This window comes from Oryzias latipes, chromosome 2, assembly GCF_053564925.1.
Source record: "Oryzias latipes strain Hd-rR chromosome 2, Olatipes_Hd-rR_3.1".
NCBI lineage: Eukaryota > Metazoa > Chordata > Actinopteri > Beloniformes > Adrianichthyidae > Oryzias > Oryzias latipes.
In genome coordinates, this window is record NC_136238.1 from 41297773 (window position 1) to 41323587 (window position 25815).

Below are 25815 nucleotides of genomic sequence, written 5' to 3' on the forward strand. Positions count from 1 at the left end.
TCCGTAATGCAGAAAAATGACGACTAAATTGGCTTCATTTCCTGGACCTGGATGTAAGTCATTCACTATGGGTGAATAATTATTCATTGATTACAAGGATGGTTGCATCTTGGTAGAGTTTAAACTCAGGTTATGACCTAATTTCTTCACTTCTCACTACTTGGTGCACTACATAATGCATATGCCATTTTATAGAGCTGTCCAAATCTACAAGCTCTAGAAATTTCCCTGAAGTCTCTGTGAAAAACTAGTGAGCATCGATTGTCATTAGATTGGTGAATATAGACCACAATGCATTGTGTTTTGATAACTTTTGTGGGCAAGTTTTTTTTTAATTGTAATAAATTTTTTATAAACAAAAGTTTTCATCATCAGAACACAGTAGATTTGTAAATAGTCTTCGTAAAATGTTCGTATTTACTCGGTTTTTACTTTGGTAATATCAGTGACGTCGTATTTGCCATTGACAAAGAAAAAAAAAAAGTAGTTATCATAATGTTCAAATTGTTTCTAAAGTTCAGGGCACTAGATAGTCCCGCACTATATCGTTTTCTTTAGAAGTGGGAGGGAATTAGGACATAGCCTAGAAGTTTTACATTTCGTGCAGTTTTTCTTTTGTTTTGTTCACTTTTGTGCGCACAGAAAGGAGCTAAGGGCCTCTTGTGGTGGACATATTTTACTGTTACAATAGGGAGTCCAGGATCTTCTGGCACACAAGGTGTATATTTGTAAAAACCCCTTTTGTAATTTAGGCTCAACTTTATTTATACTGATTACATTTGTATCCCTTTTTTTGTTGGACCAAACAGAAAAGAAGAGGGAAGAAGGGAGGGATATTGGAGATATTTTGTATTTTTGATTTTGACTAATGATGATTACGATCTATAATTTATCATCCATTTAACTTTTTTTCCCTGTATTTTATCAGATTCACTTCTTTTGTTTCTAAATAGACAAACTGTGTACATTTGCCAATTCTTTGTGTGTTTTTATCCTCTTCCAGACTGTTGTAGTATACCTGCTCCACCGATACTTCATTGGGTAGTTTTTCCCCACAAACATCTACGCCCTCTTGAAGATATCCTTTCCAGTGGCCTTCATGTTTTGCTCTCTGGATTTTAGAGTACACTTCTGACTCTGTGGCAGTTCGGGGGAGGCAGATAACACAGTAGGGAGGCCGCTCTAGCTCAGGAAGGAGAGCCAACCTAGCTGTATTTCTTAAGCTTTGATCCCCGTCCACAAAATGAAGTGTCCTTGGGCAATGCATGGACCCTGCATCCAAAGCTTGTATTTTTGCATTTTTGCCACAACTTTTCTATACTGAAAAAAAAACTCAACGTTTGCACAGGACCCGCAGTGGATTTAGAGTTTCCGTAGTTTTTGTGCACAAACACAATACACTATTCATGCTGATTTATTCATATTGGCCTTTGCTAAAGATGCAGCCCACTGCTTGTTTAAGCCTCATTAGCAATCGTGTCCAACGAGCCGCTCAACAAAAACGTACTCATCCGCGCGGTTTTCCCTCACATCAGCAGCTGGATGTTTTCCTCGCACTCAGCTAAAAGGAAAAAGAAAGAAAAAAAAAAGCCACACACAAACATTTGGAAGCGCGATGTAAACAGACCTCATGAATGATTCACAGCAGCGGCATATTTTAATGCAAAACACACGCGGGCACTGATCAGAGATTAGACGGTTCCCGCGGCAACATCAGAAATCAATGCAGGAGCCGTAATGCTGACGATAACAAAGGGGAACGCGGGATAAGCTTGGGATGGGATAGTGATGACGGTGCAGCCTCCCTCAGAGGGAGCGTCCCCTCCTTTTTACAAAACTATACATTCTGCTTTCTGTCGCTGCAAATAAATAACGCACTCCGAAATATGGAAGTCCAATTGTAGAGCGCCAAAGACGTTGTACTTCCGTTTCCGGAGGAGCACTCAAGAATGAAACCAACCATTGGTTATGGTCCAATCATGGATTTGAACCCATGAAGTACCAGTCTCAGTGTGGACACGCTACCAAAAGGCCACAATATATAGAAACTCTTTCTTTTTTGGGGAACAAACTTGTCTTGTCAAGATGACCTTACTCCGAAAAACCCAGAAGAACAGGGTTCTGAGTCTGTTTCTGGGTCAGTTTATAAAAAAAAACAAAATATTTGTCCAAAAGAGAAAAGAAAAATTAATGCAAGAACAAACATGTTTTGCAACATTCAAGGAAAATAAGTAGCATCAAGTATCTTTACCGTTTAAACCTGTACTACTGAACTACGTTTGCTATTTAGGTGGTATCGCCTAAATAGCACACGCTTTTTACATTATTATCACTCTACAACCATTTCGGTAATTAACGCAAATCTTCTGATTCTGACGCAGAGAAAAGCAGCTAGCCTGATTGCGTAAACAGATGAGGATTTATGGTAGTTAAAAGAATGTCCATAATGCTAACGCTCTAGTGTTTTAGAGTTAAATAGCTAGAAAAGTACTTTTGGTGTTCACTGGATAAACTATAGTCAATTGAGTGACATTTTGATGATTGGAGGACAATACATGATAAAAATAAAAGATCATAAGTAAAACCAATTGTAAATATCCTAAAGGAAAAGACCATTTGATGCTAGCTTGTTAAGCTTTTAGCGCAGAGTGGTTACCCTACACTCTGTTCACACAGAGCATGTGATACGAGTTTCGCATACAGTGTTCACACTGGACTGACGCTACTAACGCCCCTATGAAATCTGAGTCCCTGATTGGTCAAAGTTCAACTAGTGTAACGTTCAACAGTTTGTACGTAGAGTTCAAGAGCAGGCTTAAAACTCTTGGGTGCGACGTGTTTACGGAAGAGTTTTAAAGAGGGCAAGCCCGAAACGCACATATACGCGCGTTAACGTAGACTTTTGATTAAAAGTCGCAGAAGCCGGTATGAACGTGGCTTTACATCTACAGACATTTTCTAAACCCGCTCAACCCCTTTTACAGGTCACCAGCTTGCAGGAGCCTATCCTGGTAAACAGGATTTTTAAATTAAAACCACTTTTTGTTTTTCATCAGACTTTACTGTGAAAAGCAGAAGCTTCCCTTTCAAAATAACAGTTTGTTCACAGCCATCAATTGATGTCCAATGCTAGATTTTAAATCAATCGAGCATTGAAGATTTTTAGAGCTCTGGAGGTTTGTATTTTAGGACCAAAGCGATAGTCTAATCGGTTGGGATGTAGTCAGAATCGGTGCGTGGCTTGTGTCTTAAACTCGCTGGGATGTAATCTTCAGCAGAATCGATTCCTCACCTGTGTCGTCCTAGACAATTCAGGGGAAGCGACTGATTGCTTTGCTCTGGTTCTCTGCCAAAGTCTGTTTGAAATACGACCTCTAATAGTATTCAGCAGCAGCCCAACAGAAGCAGCCTCAATCCAACAGCTTAATTTTTTCCTATTATTAGCTTTTGGTATGGCTATTTGAGGTTTATTACGCCTGGTTTCCTCTGTTTATCATCTGCTTCCTGTTGTAGGAAATCTGATTTAGGCCTCCCCTGTGCTGCTAAATGGGGGGGCGATCGGCCGCCGAGGTCCGGCTCAGATGCTGGAGGAGAGACGAGGAAATGAGTCCAAGGTTGTCAAGGGAAGCAATTTCCATGGCAGACATGTTTGAATTACATCCCCAACAACTGCAGTAAATCCAGACGCAGACCCCCCCCCCCCCCGTCCTCCATCCACTGGCTCTCCGCTTTCATCCCACCTGATCGAGATTAGTTTTACACCACACAGTGTCACACGGCAATTTCCCATTTCATCATCCATCTCAATGAAGTGCCTAATGGGACGTCTGACCCTGCTGGACTGAAAAATTCCTCACCGTCGCGATACGCCACGAGACGGGCTCTCTGCAGGTTTCAACCAGTCAAATGGAAGTTTTTCTTCTTCAGAGTGACATGAGCGCAATTCAGGTTTGAGCTGTAAAATGTTTGACGGGTGAAAAGGAAAAACTCCAAAATCGCCGGCAAAGTCAAATATGACACCAAGAGAAAAAGTGATGTGTCCACATGTGGAGTTTTACTGCATGGGTCCCTTTGGTTAAAGGGTTAAGTTTAACGACTCACTCCAATGACATTTTCTTGTTGTATTTTTCTCACAATGGAGGACAAGTATAAAATAATTTAAGATTAAAACTGCGTTGCTGAGTATTACTTTATTCAAATTGAGTTGAATCAGGAACAGAGAAAAAGAAACAGATGTTTGAAAAAAGCTCGGACTCATGATGCGGCTACTGCCGAAGGCGGGACAAAGTCTCGCTTTGTCCAATCCAATTCTATATCCTTTACTTGCAGACAAATAGAACCATGAATGTCTTTACTTTCCCCGACTGAGCTGCCATCTGGCCCTAAACTGTGCAGCCGGATAGCTCTGATGGTTTTTTTTTTAATACGCTTACGTTAGCCTAGGCTTGTCCGTGTACACATGTACCCCCGAGTTTTGAAAGCGGAAGTCCAAAATGCGCGTTCACGTTATCTTTTCATTAGAAATGGTCGCCTGAACCTGAGTTTCACAGCCCAGTGTGGATGCAGCATTATACTATGCTGGTCAACAAGCATTTTTAGAAGAGAAGACCCGTTTGAGGTTCTGAAAGTAAAAGTAACCACACACCAACCGTTCAAGAACGCGCTATACGCAGCTGGGCAGAAAAGGCGCAATTGTTAATTTCTCCTTTGTGATTGTGTTTACTATGCTTGGTAGTTCCATGTTTTTAAAAGAATGCTATCTACACGTCACTACCAAATCAAAGGACACCGATTTAGCAGCCAAGAGGTTCAACCGGTTAAACTTCCTGTGCGCAATCAATGAACGACCATTTTCCAAGCGACATGTAAATGCCAGCATTCTTGACTCTGAGCCTGAAAATCCGATAACAGACTGCTATGTCCACAACCAAGTTACGGATTTCTGATCACTCCCATTTATTAGATTTTTTCATGGGCTGCATAAAGCAAAAGGTTTGGATTAAACACTCTTAGACATCTGACAGCAAAGACCCCAACGGGTTCAGTCAGCTCAGTTGTGACATTCACGTCTTATTTGAATAAAAACTGGAAGAAAGCCCACGTTTTTACAAGCCCATAGACATGTCAGTCAGTGTAAACGACGCTACCTCCAGCGGCATGATGAGAAGCCACAGGCCGCGAGACAAGTCATTAGTATTATCTCTCCGTGGAAGGTAGAGACGCAGCAGGCGACCGATGCGTTTCTCCATCCGCAGCCTTAAAGCCATCCTTCATCGTCTCCGTCCACCTCTGTCCTTGTGTTTCTACGCCCTGCTCTCACCTTCTGGCACCCCGCAGAGGTGTTGTGGATATATTTAGTCGTCAACGGGACCAAAATTGCCATGAAAGCAATCATTTTTCTGTCATGTTGTCAAAAAACAAATCTGCCGTCATTCTTTAATGTATTCTTCTCCGCTCTTCCATCAACAGCCGCTATTTACTTTCAGTTCCATTCTTTTTCTCCCCCCCCCCGTCATTCTTCAGGCTGGGATGCAAACACAATCTGTCACGCCGCTGAGACAGTTAGACGACACAACAGTCTGCGATCCCTCACTATTACGAGCAGGGAGGGATGGATTAAAGGTCCGATGGAAGCCTCGGGATTCAGGTTGAGGTTCTGAAGTAACACAAGAAAAACTGGAAAAAAAGTTTGTACACCCGGAGGTTTTATTCTACTTCTTGTACTTGTCGTCAAAAGTACAGTTGGCGGGGGGAGGACAGAGCGGTGAGGTTTGTTTCAAGGACACTTCAACACTAATGTTGAATTTAACACACTACTTGAGCCTTGAACAGCTAATGTGTCTCTTTAATGTAAAGCCGGATGACGACTCCGCTCTACTCCAACTCGTCTCTTGACCGAATCGAATTATTCCTCTGTCCCGTCTCTGCTTACATGACTTGAAAACCTCCAGGAGGGTGCATCTCTTGCTATGCGCAGATGTCACTGCAACACGCAGATGTCGCTGCAATGCACAGATGTTGCAGAACCGCGCAGATGTCGCAAAATCGTGCAAACGTGCAGATAACCTGGCAAGACAGAGATGTGAAAGCATGCACAGATGTCGCAGGAGAGCTGGGTTGTTGCAGAAATGCGCAGAAGTCACAGGAACGCGCAGCCCCGTGATCCAGAAAGGAATAAAACGGATTAGAAGATGATTGAATGAATGATTGTATTGTTCCTGCTTAGACTGCAGCTACCAGAGGTTGTTAGGAATATTTCTTCATTCATCTCTAAACACAAAAAAATAAAAGTCAACTTCAGTCATTTTGTAATGAAGGTAAATGCGAGCAAACGCTGGTTATTGGGGAAATTTAGGAAAACGTTTTTTCAGGAAAACAATAAAAGCACTTCATGAAAGAACTTAAAAACAAATTGATATGGCTGCTTTGAACCTTTCACTTTCATTTCCACAGAAAATGTACATTTCCGACGTTCTCATTTTTGAAGGATGATGAAAGCGCGGCTGTTTTGATGTCAAACTGTGGCATAAAACAACCGATTGCTCTGCAAACGGTTCGAAACAATAACTTTTTATGAGGTAACCAATGGCGTTATCGACATATGAAACTCAAAATGCTTCCTCCATCGAGTAATAGGGGAAAGTGGCTTCCCTGGATGATGCTCTGAGCAAATACAACTGTTGAGCGCGCCGCATAATCAATCCTGATTTTAAGGGGTTCAACTCTGTACCACAGGATGTGGTACTCTCCAAACATTGACGCGACTAAAGCAATTGTGTTGGAATTATGTTAATTCCGCAAACATTCACAGAGTTAATGCAGAGTGTGGTATTTTGGCCGCATTTCTTTGAACTAGCGTAATTTTTAAACACTTTACATCAATAACGTGATTCAAACAAACAAATTTGTAACCAGTTACATTGGTAACATTTTACATTAATAAGGTCTTATGCTGATACCAAACACTTGAACAACGTAGCGTGTGGCTAACAAAAAGTGTTAATGATTTTACGCCAATTTACTTTCATATAAATCTCTTCGCGTTAGCAATACTTTAGGATATGTTAGCAACAATTTGGTAATATTTTACTAGTGAAACTTTATCAACGCAAATTGTTGCTCTATGCATATATGGGAAAACTTTTACTAGCGTAAAGTGCTGCTGTATTTATGCTAGTAAAGGATTTCTAACATGAAATGTTACTGACGTACAGTGTTGCTTTATGCAAGCTAGCTAGCTATCTAGCTAGACAACTAGACATTAGTAACATGTTTTAGTAAAGTTTAACTAACATGAAATGTTACTAACCTAAAGTGTTGCTTTATGCCGATTTTACGCTGATATGGTTTTTTGGTAGTTACATTTTATGTTAGCAATACTTTATGCTAGTAAAGTTTTACAAACATAAAATGTAAGGTGTTGCTGTAAACTTTACTAACATAGAATGTTGTTAAGGAAGTTTTACTAACTTAATATTGACAAGGCTTTAGGTTAGTATATCTTTTTTTTAGTAAAATTTTATGTTAGCTTTACGGCTATTTGGAAAACTTGACTAGCCAACTTTACGCTGATATGCTTTTACGTTTAATTTTACTTCAGTAAAATGTTGCATACTGGCACGTAGCCGCATTTCGTCAGAATCAGCTGGTTTACTTTTATTGCGTAAACAGTTGAAGAGTTCCGGTAGTTATAAGAATGTCAACACTGGAGCTAAAGCTCGGGTGTCAAAGGGTTAACACCCCAAACAACTTTCCCTCTTCGAAGACATCAAAGGTTTGATGTTACAGGAAAAGTAAAAAAAAAAAAAAATCAAAAAAAATTTGCCTAAAAGAGATCAAACATCTGCTGATTCAAACATTTCTGATCATATCAGAGGTTTTCCTTCCTTTAAGTTTTAAAGTCACCGTTTCCGATTGATTTTTCTCTAAAAGTTCGCTACAAATGACTAAATAACTTGGACGTAGGACATACGTCCTCACCAATTGACGGTCAGAGTCGGACATACCCGCTCCCCCTGCAGTGTGCTTGGATTTTAATCTGGAGTCGCTGGAACACAAAGAGGCCGTCTGTGTCCACATGCAGGTCACAAGGGCCGGTTTCAAGGCGAAAACCGTTGAAGCATTAGATTTACGAAAATATTTTCATGACAGACTTACAGAATTCTGGTTGTTTCTGTCAATAAAATTGTCCCGTTTTTTAAAATGATTGAAGCTAAAGAAACGCTCTTTACTCACCGCTGACCCACGTGGCCTCGGGGTCGTGAACGCTGAACTCCGGCTGGTACAGGTCGGCCACGGTTAACCTGGACCTGCTGGTATCTGGGAGGTCGGCTGTGGGCGAACCAAAACATTCAGTCCAGAACAAAGAGGTCTGGGGAAAAGTCTGAACCCCGCAGCTACGTACTGGGTGTGAGGATGACCACGGACAGGCTGATGAGGGAGCAGACCACGACGATCACCAGGAGGGAGATGGCGATTCCCTTCCAGTTCCTTTGGGGAGGGCTGACGTCCACATACTCCTGCAGACAAGGTTTAAGTCGTCAGGAACCTTTAGACTCATTAAGGTTTGGTCTTAGATCTGCCCTGATTTGAGTTCTTGGACTCTAAACTAAAACAGGCGGAGCTTATCCAGGAACAGAGAAAAGTCCATCTGAGCAGCTTTCATCAGGTGTTTATCAGGAGGTACTGCAGTCTCTGCTAATAAAAGTTTCATTTGCAAAAAAAAAAAAAATTGAAAGCGCTCCGTTTAGTCTCAGAATTGGAAGACGTGAGTTCTGACGTTTCCAGCGGCGCCAACGCCGCAGAGGGCAGTGACATGCGTCACCGCGTCAGAGGTAAGACGGTCTGTTTGTCTTTGTGACCTCGGTGGAGCACCGGGGGATTGAACTACAACCTGCGTGGCCGCTGCACGCCTGCACCTTCTTCAAATTTGCAGCTTGAACCCCGCTGAGAATGATTGTGCGACCCTCAGGTGGCGGGAAAGCCCGCGCGGTCAAAGGTAAAACTTGATTTTCTAGGTTTCTGCAGGTTTCTCCTTCTGCTCCACCCTTCAGGCGTAGATCCCTGAACCGTGTAGTGGGCTGCACACACATCGATGCCACTTCAGATTTCATGAGGAGGATTAAGAAAGAAATCCACATGAAACATGCAGGCGCCTCCTAGACGCCATAACACGAGCTAGCGCTTTGGAAACGTGGCGAGCGAAGGCCTGAGTCTGACAGCATTCCCGTCGGGAAAAGTGGGAGAAATGAGCCGCGGGCGATCAGGTGAGAGAATCTCTGCTGCTGGATTTACGGAGCTTCAATGCACGAAGGAATCAAAAGATCAAAGACGATCTAATGAACTGATTCATATTAATATGATTATTATTAATATCGCATGAAAAAGAGAACATCAGTTAAAGGAAATGATTATAAAAATAGGAACCTGGAGAAAGTAGAGCAGATAAATACATACATAAATGTATAAAATTAAGAATAGATCAAAAGTAAAAGGAATGTTTTAAAAAAAGGAAGAAAAAATGATTAAAAATATCAAATTAGAACATAATGTAAAAGAAAACAAAAGAAATAATTAGCTAAAAAACATGCAAACAAAAACAAAATAAACATATCAAACCTGTTACATTTCAAGAGTACTTTATTTAGGGGTTGTTGTTTTTTTTGTTTTTTTTTAGTTGAAAGAGAAAAATTTGTCGCAGGGATGCGCAGACGTTGCAGGGATGCGCAGATGTCGTAGGGACGCGCAGACGTCACAGGGACACGCAGCCAATGCAGGAACACGCAGCCAATGCAGGAACACGCAGCCAATGCAGGAACACGCAGCCAATGCAGGAACGCGCAGCCGATGCAGGAACGCGCAGACATTGCAGAAACGTTGCAGGAACGCGCATACGAAGCAGGAACCCGCAGACGATGCAGGAACGCGCAAACGTTGCAGAAACGTTGCAGGAACGCGCAGACGACGCAGGAACCTGCAGACGATGCAGGAACGCGCAAACGTTGCAGGAACGTTGCAGGAACGCGCAGACGATGCAGGGACGCACAGATGTGGCAGAAATCCATAGATGTCTCAGGAACAAGCAGCTGTAGACAGAGCAGCTGCTGCTGGAGTACAGATGGGAGGAGTTTGGGCTGCAGAACGCTTCAGGCTAAAGCTTCAACAGAAACGGACTGAAGGGACGTCTGCCCTTCAATATGAAAGCGTGAGTAATGCAGAGGGGTGGGGGTGGGGGTCTTGAGTGTTCTCTCAGTCACTGGGATGCATAAATGCTGCACAGGGAGAAGCTGGACTCTGACTAATATGAACGCTGGCCGTGAAAATATGGGGTTTATGCAAACAGAACAAACAAAAATCATCGTTTCCTTTTTGACGTTTTCAATCCAAAAGCAATTTCCTTCGGATGACAGACTTCATATGGAGATTTCACCTGAACAGCAAAGCAATACTCATTAATAAAACCAGGAACTCTTCCATTCAAAACTGACACTGTAGCCTTTTTGGGTCAAAATATCAATAAAAAGTCATCAAATCAATGAATTAATTGTTGTTGTAGTAGATATGGATGAAAAAAAAATCTAAAATACATCATTTTTGGAGGGAAAACATTAATTGTAATCCATAACACAAATGTCTTACATTTAATTCTAGACAGAGTTTATGCTTTTTATTTTTAATAAATATGCTGACAAAATATGACAATGTTGTAGGAAAGCTCATAACATCCAGTAAAATAAGTCAACTAAACACAATAGATGACAATTGACCCTAAAGTGCATAAAAATGAGCCCTAAACGACCCAGAATTTACAGGAAGTTGTTTTAGAATTAATTGCATCATAAATGACGTGTTCCACTTTTAGCCTGCTAGCTTTTCCAGCTATAAATAGCATTTGGACTCTTATTTTGAAATTTTGTAACACCTTTTTGGGGAGAAAATTGTTATTTATTTTTTTTGCTGTCGTTCATTTCTGTCTGGTGGGAGGCGGGACCAATTGAATCTGACCCCACCTTTTTTTTTTTTTTCAACATTCAAACAAAAAGTTTGATTATGTCAGCACAAACATATTTTTGGATTTAGCCCCGCCTCCATTAAGCTTTTTCTGTCGACGTGGAGAATCAAAATAAAATATAATGTTTTTTTTAAATGAGAAAAAAAGAATCAGTTTTTGGTGTGTTAAAACACATCCCGCCAAAATAAAACCATTGGTCTTCGATGGAAACGGTCTTATATAAATCGTTTCAAATGTGCAACATCAATGTTCAGAACTAGATATTTTATCGGACACAGACAAACACAACTACGTAAAAATAAAAATTTAACATTAATCCACCAAAAACTGCTGCTAAGCTAATTTTAGTTGTAAATCAGTTTTTGGGCTAATTAGCTTGTTTTCAGCATTAATCTACTAGCTGCATTTTTTTATTCTTCACAATTTTGCAGCCCCACTGATGCTAAAAACTCCAAATATGACGAGACGAAACAGTTAACGTTAGACAGAATACACTGGAATTTCAAAATAAATGCATTTCTGGAAACACCAGATAAGTCGATGTTGTTGTTTTTTTGTTTTTTTTTACTAACTGCCCAATCTGCATCTCTAATCTTTAAACAAACGCGACTGCAGCAAAAAAAAATATGACAAAAAGTCATTTTAGTGCATTATGATGACCGAAACTCTTTACAGATAAAAATAAAACTTTATTAGTCCTCAACAAACGGACAAAACCAAGAGTGAGAAGGCACGCAAATGGAAACAAAACAGTGAAAGTATTATAAAAATCTAAATATATTTATATATTAAGAACATTTCTGATACAAATCTGTAAGAAGAAAAAACTAGAACATTAAAGAAATTTCAAAATAAATGTCCTTCTAGACTAGTGTTAGCCAAAAATACATTTTTATTGATTTCTTCCTTTGTAATTTTTTTTTGGACAAAGTGCCCCATTTTTATGTTTAATCTTTAAATAAATGTGACTGCATGCAAAAATATTTTAGAACTAAAACTCTATGGATTAAGCTTAAACTTTATTAGTTCATAATAAACGGACAATAACTGGAGAGAAAACGTCAAAAGTATTTCATGAGAAAGTTTCCTAATCAAAGGCATAAGAAATTAGAAAAAATTAGAAAATGAAAAATAAAACAAGAATTTCATAATAAACATTTTTAGACGACTACACCTAAAAAAAATATTTCAAAAAGATAATTTTAAAGCATTTTTAGAATTAACTCTCAATGGAATAAACCAAAACTTTATTAGTTCCGAAAAAAATGACAAAACCAGGAGTGAAAAAGGCTGCAAACGGACACAACAGTGAAAATCTTTTTCGAAATCACGATTTTTATTTTTTATAAGTGTAATTATTAATAACGTTTCTGATGCGAATATGCCAGAAAATAAAAAATAAATAAAAACAACAGGAAAATCTTTAAGCCAAAACCAAGTTCCAACATTAAATTGTTTGAATGCGTGAACTACGGGTTAATTATGAAAATTGTAATATCTAAAAAGGCAAAAAAGATTAATTTTTTAAATCGCTGGTGTTTGTTCTTTTGGATGAAGAGCCAACAGGTCCTCTTGGAGATCAGGACTTTATGCAAATATAAAGCGCAGTCAAACCGCCCCACAAAACATCCCAAAAATGACATTTTTTGACAATTAAAGACTCGGCCGCTAAATTTTCTGCAACAACAAAAAAAGTCGATTTCTTATTATATAAATAAATTGCAGAAATTCCCAGTGAACTGCTTCACAGCCAACACATCATCTAGTCCCCTCTTTGTGCCCGCGGAAGGAGAAAAAAGTACGCAAACGGGTTGTGATGGTACCTCGTCCTGCTGCGGGTCTTTGGGCTTCTTCTTGGTTGGGTCTTTGGATGCGGTCATGGCGCCGGAGCTTCGGTCTCGTTCCTCAGCCCGAACCCAGCGTCTCTCCTGGTAATGACATCCGCCAGCCTGCCTGCGCACAATTTAGCGGCGGAGCGGCAGCAAGCTGCCGCGAGGACGCGGCGGCTTCCGGTGCGAGTTTCAAAATAAATGCGTGACCGACAGAAAAAAATAACAAAGGTATTCTGTGCACACTGGATACGATTAAGATTCAATGAAGTGAACAATAGCAATAAGTTTTTTCATTAATAATCCAAGTTTTAAGGTCTTTACCCGCGCGAATGTCGAGAGAAAATAAAAAAAGCTTTACTTTGACGTAAAGATATTTAGTGGTACTTCCGGTTAAGCAAAGGTGACTAAAGCTCCTCTAAACAAATGTATTAATTTATTTCTTTGTCTTAAAGATAAGGTATGAAAGAAAATAACACAAAACCTTTTTTAATAGAAAAAAAGAAATTAGTAAATAACTAATACTAAGAAATACTTTTATTAAAACAATAGATTTTTTATTTATTTATTCATGTTTTTCATAATTTTAAGACGCTCCACTTACTGGAGATCCTTTTATTATTGTTATGATTATTACTGAGTGAATGTTTCATAAATATTTTTTTTTTTAATCCGTGCAGCCAATGCTTTATTCTTGGCCGAACTGAGGTGGAAAAGGGTTAGCATTAGGTTAATACGTGCTAACAACATTTAGCTGTGGATGAACTATAACTGGACTAACCATCAGGCTTTATTTTGTCTGGACCCAATTGGTAACATAAATTCACATGATTGTTTGCACGGTTTCTCAGGACTGTTCATTCGAAAGCCGCCTCCACCCGTCCCAAAGCCGCTCCTCTGTCTGGACAAATCTCCTGAGAGACACGGTTCTCCTGAGTCCGGTAGCGTGACGGACTGCGGTCCAAAACCTCCTTGGTTGCACACCGTAACAAATCCCCTCCCCTTTCTGCAAACACGAAGCTATGAGTCCGGCTGCTCTGCTCAGAGACATGCGCATGCAATGTGTGCACGCTTGATTGTGAAACAGTACAAGCACAATTGATTAATCCGTGCGCACGGTTTATCAGATTTTTTTTTAACCACTGGCACCTGGAGGACGTACATTTAGACTACGTAAACCCACATTATAATTTTTTAGATGTCCATCCATCCATCTTCCTCTCCTTATCCTGGACCGGGTCGCGGGGGCAGCAGACTGAGCAGAGATGCCCAGACTTCCCTCTCCCCGGCCACTTCCTCCAGCTCCTTTGGGGGGACCCAGAGGTGTTCCCAGACCAGCCAAGAGACATAGTCTCTCCAATGTGACCTGGATCTTCTCCTGGGCCTCCGCCCAGTGGGACATGGCCGGAACACCTCTCCAGGGAGGCGTCCAGGAGGCATCCGGACTAGATGCCTGAGCCACCTCAACTGGCTCCTCTCAATGTGGAGGAGCAGTGGCTCTACTCTTCTCCCCCTATCTCTAAGAGAGCACCCAGCCAGACCACGGAGGAAGCTCATTTCAGCTGCTTGTATTCAGGACCTCGTTCTTTGGGTCATGACCCATAGCTCCTGATCATCAGTGAGTATTGGAACAATGATCAACCGGTAAATTGAGAGCTTTGATTTTTGGCTCAGCTCTCTCTTCATCACAACGGACCGGTACAGCAACCGCATAACTACGGACGCCGCTCCGATCCGCCTGTCAATCTCACGCTCCAGTCTTCCCTCACTCGTGAACAAGACCCCCAGATTTTTAAAACTCCTCCCCCTGGTGTAGGGACGCTTCACCCACCTAAAGATGGCAAACTGCCTTTTTTAGATGTATTTTTAGTAAACAACTTGTAATAACAAGGATTCAAGGAGTATTTATTGCCATCTTCAGTGAACAGAGCAGTTTCACAGAATAGGAATTTGCTGCGGTGCTAATGTGCGACATTAAACACTTAAGAATAGAAAAAAATGAACAACAGTAAGCACATTTAAAAAAATGACAATGGTTAGAATAATAAATAAAAATAAATTGTGCAAACTGAGGATGATCAAGGTGCAGGTAGTGGACTGGTAACTGGACATATAGGTGAAAAGATTTCAAGGGGGGAGGAGTTAAAAAGTGTTCATGAGTCATAAATAGATTTACTCATTTTGCTGTATATCCCCAAACAGCACATTATTAAAATAATATAAATTTTTAAAATCAATTTAGTGAATTTAAAGCTTTGATTTTGTCCTTTGTTCTGAATTATTCTAATTTTTCACATTCAAACATGTTTATTTTTGCCGTAAATTACTCAAAATCCTGTTTATTATAATTCTTTTAAATTCTGTGACACATTTGAAGAGTTATCAAAGATAATCCTTGAGTAAGACATTTGTAAACTTTCCACAAACAGCTTTTAATGATTTTTTTTTCTTGACTGCTTTAGTGAAGACATTTAATGTTATTTCTAACCTTGGGCTTATGGGTTGTCTAAATTAAATTGAGTTAAGGTTGCTGCCTTTTTTTAAGTGTCCTCGAACAATGAAGGTTATTAAACTTACAAATCTTACAGCTGCAGAGCTGACAGGCTGATAGATATTAAAATAGGAGGAAAAAAACTGTCATATAATGTAGATTGAACTCTAAGGAAAAGGAGAATCTGTCGGATCTTTGCAAGTATAAGCTGCTAGCTTTACAGGACTGACCCTTATTTTGAAAAAAATAAACAGAAACAACAATTTTTGTTTTCTTTAAGGGCTGAAGCTGCTGTCAAACGGTGAGTGAAGGTCAGGGATGATTCATCTTTACTCTACTAATAAAGTTTTGAAAGTTGTGTATTGATGTGGAATTATGGGACAGTTTCTTATCAAAGAATTCTGGGAAACTAAACTGTAATCAATCAAACTGCTGATTTTTTTATTTAATTTTTACTAAAAAATAAAAAAAAAACAACCATAATCATTAAAAGGGACATTTAAAAGTAAATTTAGTGAATGGTGCACAGAAAGAAAGAGTGGCATTGTAGGATCCTACCTACCTTTTTAACCCGCCCCAACTGGCTGAGCAGCCCCTCACTCTCCCCTTCTGGCCCTGCCACCCTGGTCAGAGCTGCATGTGACAAATCCATATTTAAACGCTTTTTTCAAAACGGCGGCTTTTCTGTTCATTTTATCTCCATAGCAACCATTTTGTTTTTTGGTCGCCTGGGGGTGACAAACAGATAAATCTAATTTTCAGAAGAATCTGCAAAAGTAAACTTTTGAATTTCCTTGGCAACAGAGGTTTTTTGTTGACCACTCCCACATTCCTAATATGTTTATTTTGTATTTTCTATTGTTAATCGCGCTTGAGCCAGGAACTCATGTGTAAAACACTTACAATATTATGGTAAAAAATTTGAGAAGAACAGATGAACGCCACTTTTGCGAGCTCACTATGCTTACACCAGAAAAAAAAAAATCCAACATTTTTTACACAATTAGCTAACCAATGCTTCTTTAGGAAGTAGTAGTCAATAAGACGAATTCTGTAGCTGGTACTAAAGGTGATTTTATTTTTTAATGGAAGATAGCGGCCTCTTCCTGAGGTCCAAGGCCAACAAAACTTTGATTGTTGTTGTAGACTTAAGCTAACGGTGTGTGCGTAGAATTTCATAAAGATCCCTCGAACAAAAGTTTGTGTGGAAAAATGTGAAATTACCAAGTTTCGCACTTTGCCACTAAATGGTTGCCAAGCTGCAGGTACATTTTTTGCTTAAAATTACAACAAGAAATAAAAATTGCATGAATACTAAACAAAATCTATAGAAACTAACTTGGGCCCCCATGTTGCCCGTGGCCTAAAATCCCTCTGACACACCCCTGCTCATCTTTTTAACACATAATCCCATTAGGGATCAGAATCTCACTATTTATCATCATTTCTTTCATTATCTAAATACAAATTCTCCGTTTGCTTGTAAACACGCTTTCCCAACGCCCTTTGTGGCAGCTTGTGTCTACCGCTCAGCTTTCTATGACAGCAATCCAAGAGCTTAGCTGTTTTGGATGTCAGTGTTGAATTCCCGCTGAGAGTGCGCGGCTCTTTTTTTGGTGTTTTTTTTTTTATCTCGTGCTGCTTTCTCCACAACATCCCTTCAGGGAATAAGAGCCCTTCTGTGATGTATTTGGAGTGCGAGCATCCCACGCTGTGAATTATGGGATTATGGCACGGCATGTCGGCGGGGAATGAACTGGACCGCGGCGTCATCTGAAATCCCCGCGGACAGGAATGAGATGCAATGATGGGACTGATCAGAAACCGGCTGGGCCCTTCCCCGCTGCCAAGAGGCTGAATGCAAAGGTGTCACGGACAAGCCCCCACCAAGACACACCACCATCCCACTGAAAAATATTAACGATGACAAGAGGGAGGGAAATGGATTAATCCATACAAATGAAGATGGAGGGGTCAACTGCAAAAGAGCAGCCCAGCCTGAAGGCGTTTGCTCCCCGCGTGTCACGTCTGAACGACCTTCAACTACTTGGTTTATGATGGGGACTGTTGGTCAAATCTTTGGGTAACTGTTCGATTGAGCGCATAATGAGTTATCCCAGGTGCACAATTATTCTCAGATCTGTGAGGTTTATTAAACTTTTCAAATGTCATTTGTCTGCTTTTCACATGAAAAGTTTAGAACAATTGATTTAGCAAAAAAAAATAAGGTTGTGTCCTTTAGTTAGCTTTTATGCTAGCTTGCTCTGTGTCCGCTTCTACTTTTACATGTAAAATATGACTTTTGATTTGTACTTTAGTGTTTTGCTTGCAATGCGCTGTCATTACCGCACTCTTCCTATAGGTGGCAGTTTGGGCTCTTTGTTGTAGCTGTAGCTGTGGTAGCGTGTTTGCGTGATTGTACTTTATTTCAATTACTATATGAAAGCTGCTATTTTTTGGACATAATTAGGTGAGTTCAGTCGAAATATTTTCGCAATACAGATGGAACCACATTGGAGTCAGGCGTCGTTAGTAAGCAGCGAGTGATTGGTCCAAGTTGTTTGAGTCAATTGATCTTGCTGGAAGTCCACACCCTTACCACTTGAAGCTAAACAAAATCTGTCAAACGTTCTGACTGTTGGACGTAGGGGCCAGCAGGCTCCACCTACTGTTATTGAGACATCCGATAGGTCAGTTTATAGCTTTAATAACGTGAACTACAGAAAAATATCAAAATAGCAAGAATGTTTAAAAAAAGGTATCAGAGCAGTAGAAGTCTTGCATAAAAGACTATAGGATTTTGCAGGTACTTCCTGTTTGAAATGCCGGGGGGGGGGGGGGGGGGGGGGGGGGTCACTCAGCCCAGCAGTAATATACAGTCAATGGTTATTTGTTGTAGCTGGAGCTGTGGTAACGTGTTTGAATGCTTGCAATGTATGTCACTTGCTGCTAGCGACTACTTTTTTGAGCTTTGTCTCAACCAACCCTTTCAGCGTAAGAGCCTGATAAGTTTTATTTTGCCGTTTGGACCAATAAGAAAACCAATGAGGGGGGGCACATGGAGCTGATCTATCGTACATCTCAGAGAAAAAGCTGAACCCCGACTCTCTTTCCCATAATACTGTGGGGCAAGTTCTGAGCTTTAATATATGGCAACAAAAAAAAAAAGCTAAAATAGGGCCGCTGAAAGTTTGCTGGACTTAAACAAGCCTCCACACTCGTCTCCTACCGAGATTCCAGGTGAAAGTAATTAACCTGCAGTCTGGATGGAGGCGTGCACGGATCGAGCGCAGCCTTCACGGGGGAGGCTGCTCTGCTTTTTTTTTCCGTGTTTGATAAGGAGGCGGGTTAATTGACCCAGAAGGATCCTGATAGTGTGAGAACATGCAAGGCTTCAAACGGAAACGTTTCTCTCTGGGATGGAAATGTGGTTTTTGTTTGAAACGAAGGAAAGAAGATCCCACTGGTCCCCAAACTCATTTGTGTTGTAACGAACAAAAAAAAAGAGACTAGATTTTAGCTCAACAAATTCAGTTACAACCATCTACTTGTTCTGAAAGAGGGTTTGCGTCTGTGTGTGGGTTGTGTGGGTTCAGCCGTAAAAAGGATCATTCTTTATCTGAAAGTCAAATCAACCGAATTCTTTGCCCTTTTAAACATTTCTTTGTGTTTTTTTTTTTTTTTTTTTTTTTTTACTGGATATGTTTTTTCAAGCACGTTTTTGATCCTGGAGACTTGTTTGTGACAACGAACAGAGCTCCCACCACCAATGATAAAATACTGTTTCGGGGTCACATGGCTGCTGGAGCCTATCCCGGCAAAGGTAGGGGTCGTCATGGACAGGTCGCCAGTCTGTTGCAGGGCCACAATCACACACCCATTCATACTCACACCTATGGACAATTAAGAGTAACCAAGCACGTTTATGGACTGTGGGAGGAAGCCGTAGAAAAACCACGCATGCACGGGGAGAACATGCAAACTCCACACAGAAAGGTCCCCATTTGTTTTCTGGTTCAGGTCCCCCAATTGGGGGCCTTCATGCATTGAAGCAAGAGCGCTAACAACTGCACCACCACCTTTAGGTTTAAGCTTATTTTATGCATAGAATTTTCATTTTTTCCAAAAAAAACAAAAACCTAAGACCTGCTATTGACAACTAAATCCTGAAAGTTTTGTGCAGCAATCTGTAAAATTCCACAGTCATGATGTACCCAAATGTTTAAGTATGTATCAAAAAATAAGTTCATAAAAGAAGATTTAAAGGCTATCCATTCAAACCTGGCTTCATATGACACTGAAGCGCGCTAAAAACCAAAATAACCAGCCGAGAAAAGGCATTTCCATAATTTAGCATTTCCTTTTATGACAGACTGCCTTGAAGCACATTACAGCCTTTAATTAACATAAAACTGCAAGTCTTTTATTACTTGCATTATTCATCTGCCTCGCCGCCAGTTTTTCTCCCACAAATATTTGATTCGGGAATGTTGGAAAACACAGTCACTGCTGGGGCTGCATGCAAATGACGGCGGGGGCTTTTTGGGGGAGAACACCTCAACCTAGAAAAGAAGTGGGACAAGGTTTACCGTCTGACCCGTTTTGTCGGCCGGACACCCAACGGAGCTTCCAAGGACTCAGCTACAATCGTGGAGAAGCAGACTCCAGCTGCCGGTAGGTTTACTCTGGACTCACGCTGGTGAATTAATGGGACTCTAAATCTCAGAAATAAATCACCAGCACCTTTATCTGACTCCAGGAGAAGAGGCACGCCTCCATTCATAAAGGATGCTTCCTTATAGACCTGTGACAAATAAGTCTTTCTGCCTCAGCTGCTGCGATGTTGTGTCCCAATAGAGAACCAAAGAGTTAAATCATGTCAAACTCGTCTGTTACATTGAAAATATAACTAGAAAAATTGTATTTCATGTAAAAAATATGATAATAAAGCTTCTTAGCAGAAAGCAAATCAAGGTCAACTCGGATTTTAACTCCAAACTTTAAAGGTGTTAGCATAAATGATTGTCAAAGCAATGGCAAAAAAGATTAGCCAAGATCAAAAGATGATCAGAGTGGGAATTGAACACGATTAGCGCGGCAGAGGCGGCCAGTTTCAATGTTAAGTCAATGGTAAAGATTTGGTCTTAGGTCGTGCGATTTGAGCGACGTGGCCAGAGTTCAGTTATTTACGGGTTGGAGAGGTCACCATAACGCGTTAACCAATCAGGGACTCAACTTTGGGTACATGATGGTTTCTGCGGGTAGAAAACATATCCAATATGGTGGATCTCCTGAACTTCCATCCATTTTCTTAACCCACTGTATCCCTTTTGGGACGGCGGGGTTTCTTGAGCACGTCCAGAAACTCTGGACGGGATCACTCCTGCTCCTTGGGCCCTGAGACAGACCGTCCAGGGTGTACCTGCCTTCAGGAAGAAAGCCGAAGAGCCAGCCTGCTCGGGCCTCCTGAACTTTAGGATATTTTACTTAATTGAGGGGAATGATAAAAAAGGTTCCCCTGATTTTATTCCTGTTTCTATTTTTACCCTCTCTGGTTTATGTGACAGCAAGCTTTCAAACTCGCATAAGCGAATAAGCGTCCGTCTTTCAAACACATCAGCGAGAGAGAAGCTCTCTGTAGCGGGAGATTCCCTAAATGATGTCATGAACTCAAACATGGAGACGTGATTCTCTATGTTTTTGTAGAACTCTGATCTCTCAATATGATCTGTGTTTTCTATGCATTGTAAACGGCATAAACACAGGCACCACTCCTTGTAGCAATCAGGCTAAAAACATTCACTGGTAGCTCCTCCCACACGTGGCCAGGGCGTGAACACATTCTTGGCCAGGCGGCGAGCAGAGAATTCGCCATTCAGCAAAGTAGGAGCGCATGTTCGGTGTGAGCGCAGCTTTAGATGTTTTTCCTAAAAAGGATTCAACGTCAAGTTCTGATCCGGTTGAATTTTGTTTTTCTTTATGTTGGGATTGGTTGCTATGGTAGCAGACGTTTTCGCAGCTCACGATAAGAAAAGAAAACTAAGGGGTTAAATCAGGATCAGCTTAAAGTCAATTAAAAACATTTATATTTATTTGGTTACACAGTTTTACACACACATACATACATATATATATATATATATATATATATAACATATGTATGTATATATATATATATGCATGTGTGTACAGTATATCCCAATTCTCAATTCTTCCTTTTTAATTGAAAAAAATCTTTTTTTCAAGCAAATAAAAAGGAAAAGAAAACTTTTTGCAAACTGAATCCTAATTTGATCAATAGGCGTTTTTCTTTAAAAGGGTTTTTTGAGGTTTTGATGTCATAACTGAACCTGTAATCAGCCTCTGCTTTCTACAGTGATTGCACAAAAGCAGTACACAATTTTTGGCCGTGTTTGCAATAATAAGCAGGTTTGACAATGCCGCCGACAGAAATCCTTTTGAGGTTATCTCTATTTCAAAGAAAATCAGCAAAGCCCTTTTGTTAGATCTTCCTCCAAATACACGACATATTAAATCATTTTTGTAATGGAAGAAACAGAGTCGATACTCTAAAAAGCTGCTCGGATCTTATTTTTCATGCCAAATTTCTGATTATGAATTGATTGAAGCTGTAATTTTTAAGCCATCTTCCAGCTGGAGGCTGAATTGAGCTGATAGTTTGCAGTTTGACTTGTTTTTCCATCTAGCTTTGACCGCTATAACCCAAACTTCCTGCTTCACAGACCCCAGTCTCTATGCAACACCATCCACCATCATGTGACACACATTGAGTCTCTGAAGACGCGTTTCTGTTTCTCTGAACCGCCGCTCTCCTCTGAGGCGGCAGTGGCGCCTTCTGGGACCTCGCCATAAAGGCGATGTCATTTCATTCAGCGGAGGTCTCCGACCTTGACACGCAACAATCATCTGCGCCAAAAAATGAGTGTGTCTCAGATGAATGCACCTATTCTACTGTGCTCAGTTGATGCAGAAAAGTCTGGTCCTTGAAGAAGCTCGACAAAAGAAAATAAGATTTGTGTTGGTTTAGCCACGAAAATGCAGAAGCAGAGTAGTTTGGGGGAGAAAATGAAAGAAAAGAGCTGAAAATAGTCCTTAAACTGGGGGGGTTCAGCAAGAAATTTAGTAAAGTAGGAGCCATCTTTAACCCTTGTGCTATCCGAGGTACTTTAACATTGGGAGTTGGGTCATCTAGACCCACTAGACAGTGCTCTGAACCTTTTTTCTTCAATGATTCGTGATCTTCACTGGTGTCCATGGATTTCATGGAATCTTTCCACCTTTATCCACCTTTGTCATGGTAGGAAGAACACGTCAATGTGAGGGTGGGGTCATCTAAGGTAGCACAAGGGTTACAACACTACGAACTTAAGCTAGTGTGTCAAACGTTGGATTTCTTTGTGGTAAAATCTGAATGATCTGTTGTTTCCCCCTTCAAAAAAGACAGTGGCATCCTAACTCTTTATCCCCGCAGCTTAAGCTCCACATTCTTGGTCAAAACTCTCCAACTGTAAACGCAATTATCGTAATTTCAGCGGATTCTGAAGTGGAGAAAAAGTAGCGTTGCGCTGATATGCAACACTTTAACAGTACTGAAGTGTTACGTAATTTTCGTAAATCAACTGATTCTGTTGTGAAGAAACGTGGTATAGAGTTGCTTCGCAACACTTTAGCAATGCGTTGCATGTCAGCGCAAAGCCAACGAGAAGCAGATCTTCTCTACGTCCAAATCAGTGGATTCATGCTGATTGCAAAAATGGTCAAAGAGTTGCAGTATTTTGTGTGTTGTTGTCGCTGCTGACATCTCTAAATGGTCCAGTGCGTTGGATTTTTGAAATTTGAATTAAATGTTGAATTATTTGGAATGCCCTTTCCCTGTCTGAAACACAGAAAGTATGATCTTAACACTCGACTGGATAAATATCAGCTGAAAACAAAAACGATGTTGCAACATCGTAACAATATCAAAACAAGCATTTTTAAAAAGAATACATTTTATTTCAGAATCAGTCAAAAACCTAGTTGTCAAACTTCTTCTAAATTTTTTTAAATAAATTAGCAATTTTGTGGGGACAAAATCTGTTTTTTTATTGCATTTATTGCAAAATGTAAAATGTTAAACTGCATCGTAGCACTAAGAACACACTTACAGTAACATTATTGTCACATCTAGTAAAACTTTGGCGTCACCTGAGTACAGCAACTGGTAACCATGCTAACGACAAATGGGTGGGGCAATATTGGGTTCAGCGTACAAACCCATTAATGGAAATCAGATTTGTACCATTTCTATTAGACATCATCAACATGATAGTCACTATGAGGAGTGACTCAGGGCTCCATTCTTGAACCACTTCTGTTCCAATTTAAAGTTTAATCAGATGACACTAAGCTTTACTTAGCTTTGTCACCAACCCACTTTGGTCCATTAGGCTCTTTCCGTATTTTAACTATTAGAAGTTATTTAAGTTAAACATGGACAAGCTAAAAATCATGTTCCTTTAATGGCTTTTAAAAGTTAAAGCCCGATTTCTTCTAGTCCATCTCGGTTGTGTTGCAGTGGCACAAACAAATAGAACATTCATTAATCAATCGAAATGTTTCCATCGCCTTTGTTATGTCCTCATCAGATGTCCGTCTCTCCAAAACCTGAGTACAGTGTGGATGGGCGATATATTGGTGCCAATATTAATATCAGCCGATGTTTGCATAATTTGAGTTTATCTACCCAATGTTAAACAACCTACTGATATTCTTCTGTTTTTAGAAACACTTGATTTTTGAAACGTATGTTTGTTCCTAACAGTTCCCTGGTGATGGGAAGCTTATGTTTACAGTCGTAGCCAGCAACACACTGTTTTCAGTCAGGTATGTTTTCTTTTTTATAGGGATACATTTTGTTCCTAATAGATTCCTGGAAATGGGAAATTTGTGGTTTACTGTTATGTCCAATAGTTAATAAATGGTCTGACTATCTTCACATATATTTTCAGTGTTTTGAGTGATACTTGTTCCTTTGAGATCCTTTGCTGTATGTTAAAAAGGTCAACTATGATGTGATTGTACAGCAAAAGAAAAGTTGTGTACAGTGATCCCTTTCTGTAACGCGGTTTACTTTTCACGGTTTCACTACTTCACGGATTTGCATCGTGTATTGTGTTCTGCATTCTGATTGGCTAAAAAGTCACTCCGCTTCTTCTCTACCTGTGCGTCAATAACCTTGCAGTTTAATATGTACACGTTTGTAAAACAGCGTGCCAAATTTACAACACGTAAGTGAAAATCATCTTGCAATTTCGAGTTTCTCTCAAACCCATAGAAAAAAGAGCAACAACTGCCAATCACTATGTTCTTCTCCCGAACAAACACAGCTGCATCGCGGGCTTCAAAAGGAGAAAACACTGCAGAGCGGAGTCAGGATGCAGCGACTCAGTCTGTAGAGCAGTGAAATACACCTGAGTCACTATTTGTCCCACTTTGTATTTTTTATAATCATTTTAAATTTTCTCCCGTTTAATCCAATTACTCTGGTCGCGGTGGGCGGGGCTAATCTCCGCAATTTGAAGCCTTCTGTTCACATCGATGATTCAAATACTTATCTGACAGTACAGTACAGAGTTATTTGTTGAAAAAAATGTTTCTAAAGTAATTTTATTTGTGAAACAAATGCTTGAGCCTGTGAAATGGTTTGTTCTTTCTTGTCAATGTATAATAGAGTATTTAATTGTATAATAATTGTAAAAAAAATAAAGGTTTCTACTTCACGGATTTTGCCTATCACGGGTTCTTTTTGGAACGTAACCACCCGCGAAAAACAAGGGTTTACTGTATTTCTAATAAACGAAAATCTCAACTTTGTGTTATTCTGGACACTTTAATATCAGTATCGGCAAATATCGGTTTTCGGCCACAGTTGCAGGGGAAATATCGGTTATCTGTGTTGGCCTGAATATCGCCCCATCTTTAGAGTCCAGCATCTGTGGACCATGCTAAAGACAAATTGAGGACATTACGGGGTTCATTGTACAAACAAACAGAATTTGTTTCTTTTGGACATCATCAACATGATAGTCACTATTTCATGAGGAGTGCTTCAGGGCTCCATTCTTGGGCCATTGCTGCTCCATATCAAAGTTTACGCAGACGACACTCAGCTTTACATAGCTATCTATTAGGCTCTTTCTGCAAATAAATTATTAGAAGTTATTTCAGGTAAAAATGCACAGGACAAAAATCTGTTGTTTTAAAAAAAACAACAACAAGCGATTGGAATAAACCAGGCCTTTTGGAATTATTGGTATCATAAAATACTTTTATGGATGCCAAAATAAAATTCTCCACATTTTCAACTTAAGTATGCAATATCAAAAAGGAGTAAGTCTCACCTCCAGAAATCTGAGTTCCTGCTCCATCCTTATAAAATCATCTCAGTGCTAGGAAAGCTTGGGAAAAACAGGATCATCAAT

The 25815-nt window shown here is 40.1% G+C and overlaps 1 protein-coding gene across 3 annotated transcripts in view; it reads right to left on the reverse strand.

Annotated features, from left to right (window-relative positions):
* LOC101170570 (inactive dipeptidyl peptidase 10) overlaps positions 1-25815 on the reverse strand; it is an 82463-nt gene that overhangs the window by 41210 nt on the left and 15438 nt on the right. Inside the window, exons 1-3 of one of the 3 annotated variants that reach the window (XM_078939461.1) lie at positions 15894-15998; positions 8405-8519; positions 8236-8331 (exon numbers count right to left, since the gene is read on the reverse strand). In XM_078939461.1, coding sequence (XP_078795587.1) covers positions 8236-8331; positions 8405-8519; positions 15894-15983 — 301 coding nt within the window. In that variant the 5' untranslated portion in view covers positions 15984-15998. Of the gene's footprint in view, positions 1-8235; positions 8332-8404; positions 8520-12834; positions 13019-15893; positions 15999-25815 lie in introns of those variants that run through there. The other 2 variants (XM_023963967.2, XM_023963965.2) reach the window with 2 other exon arrangements.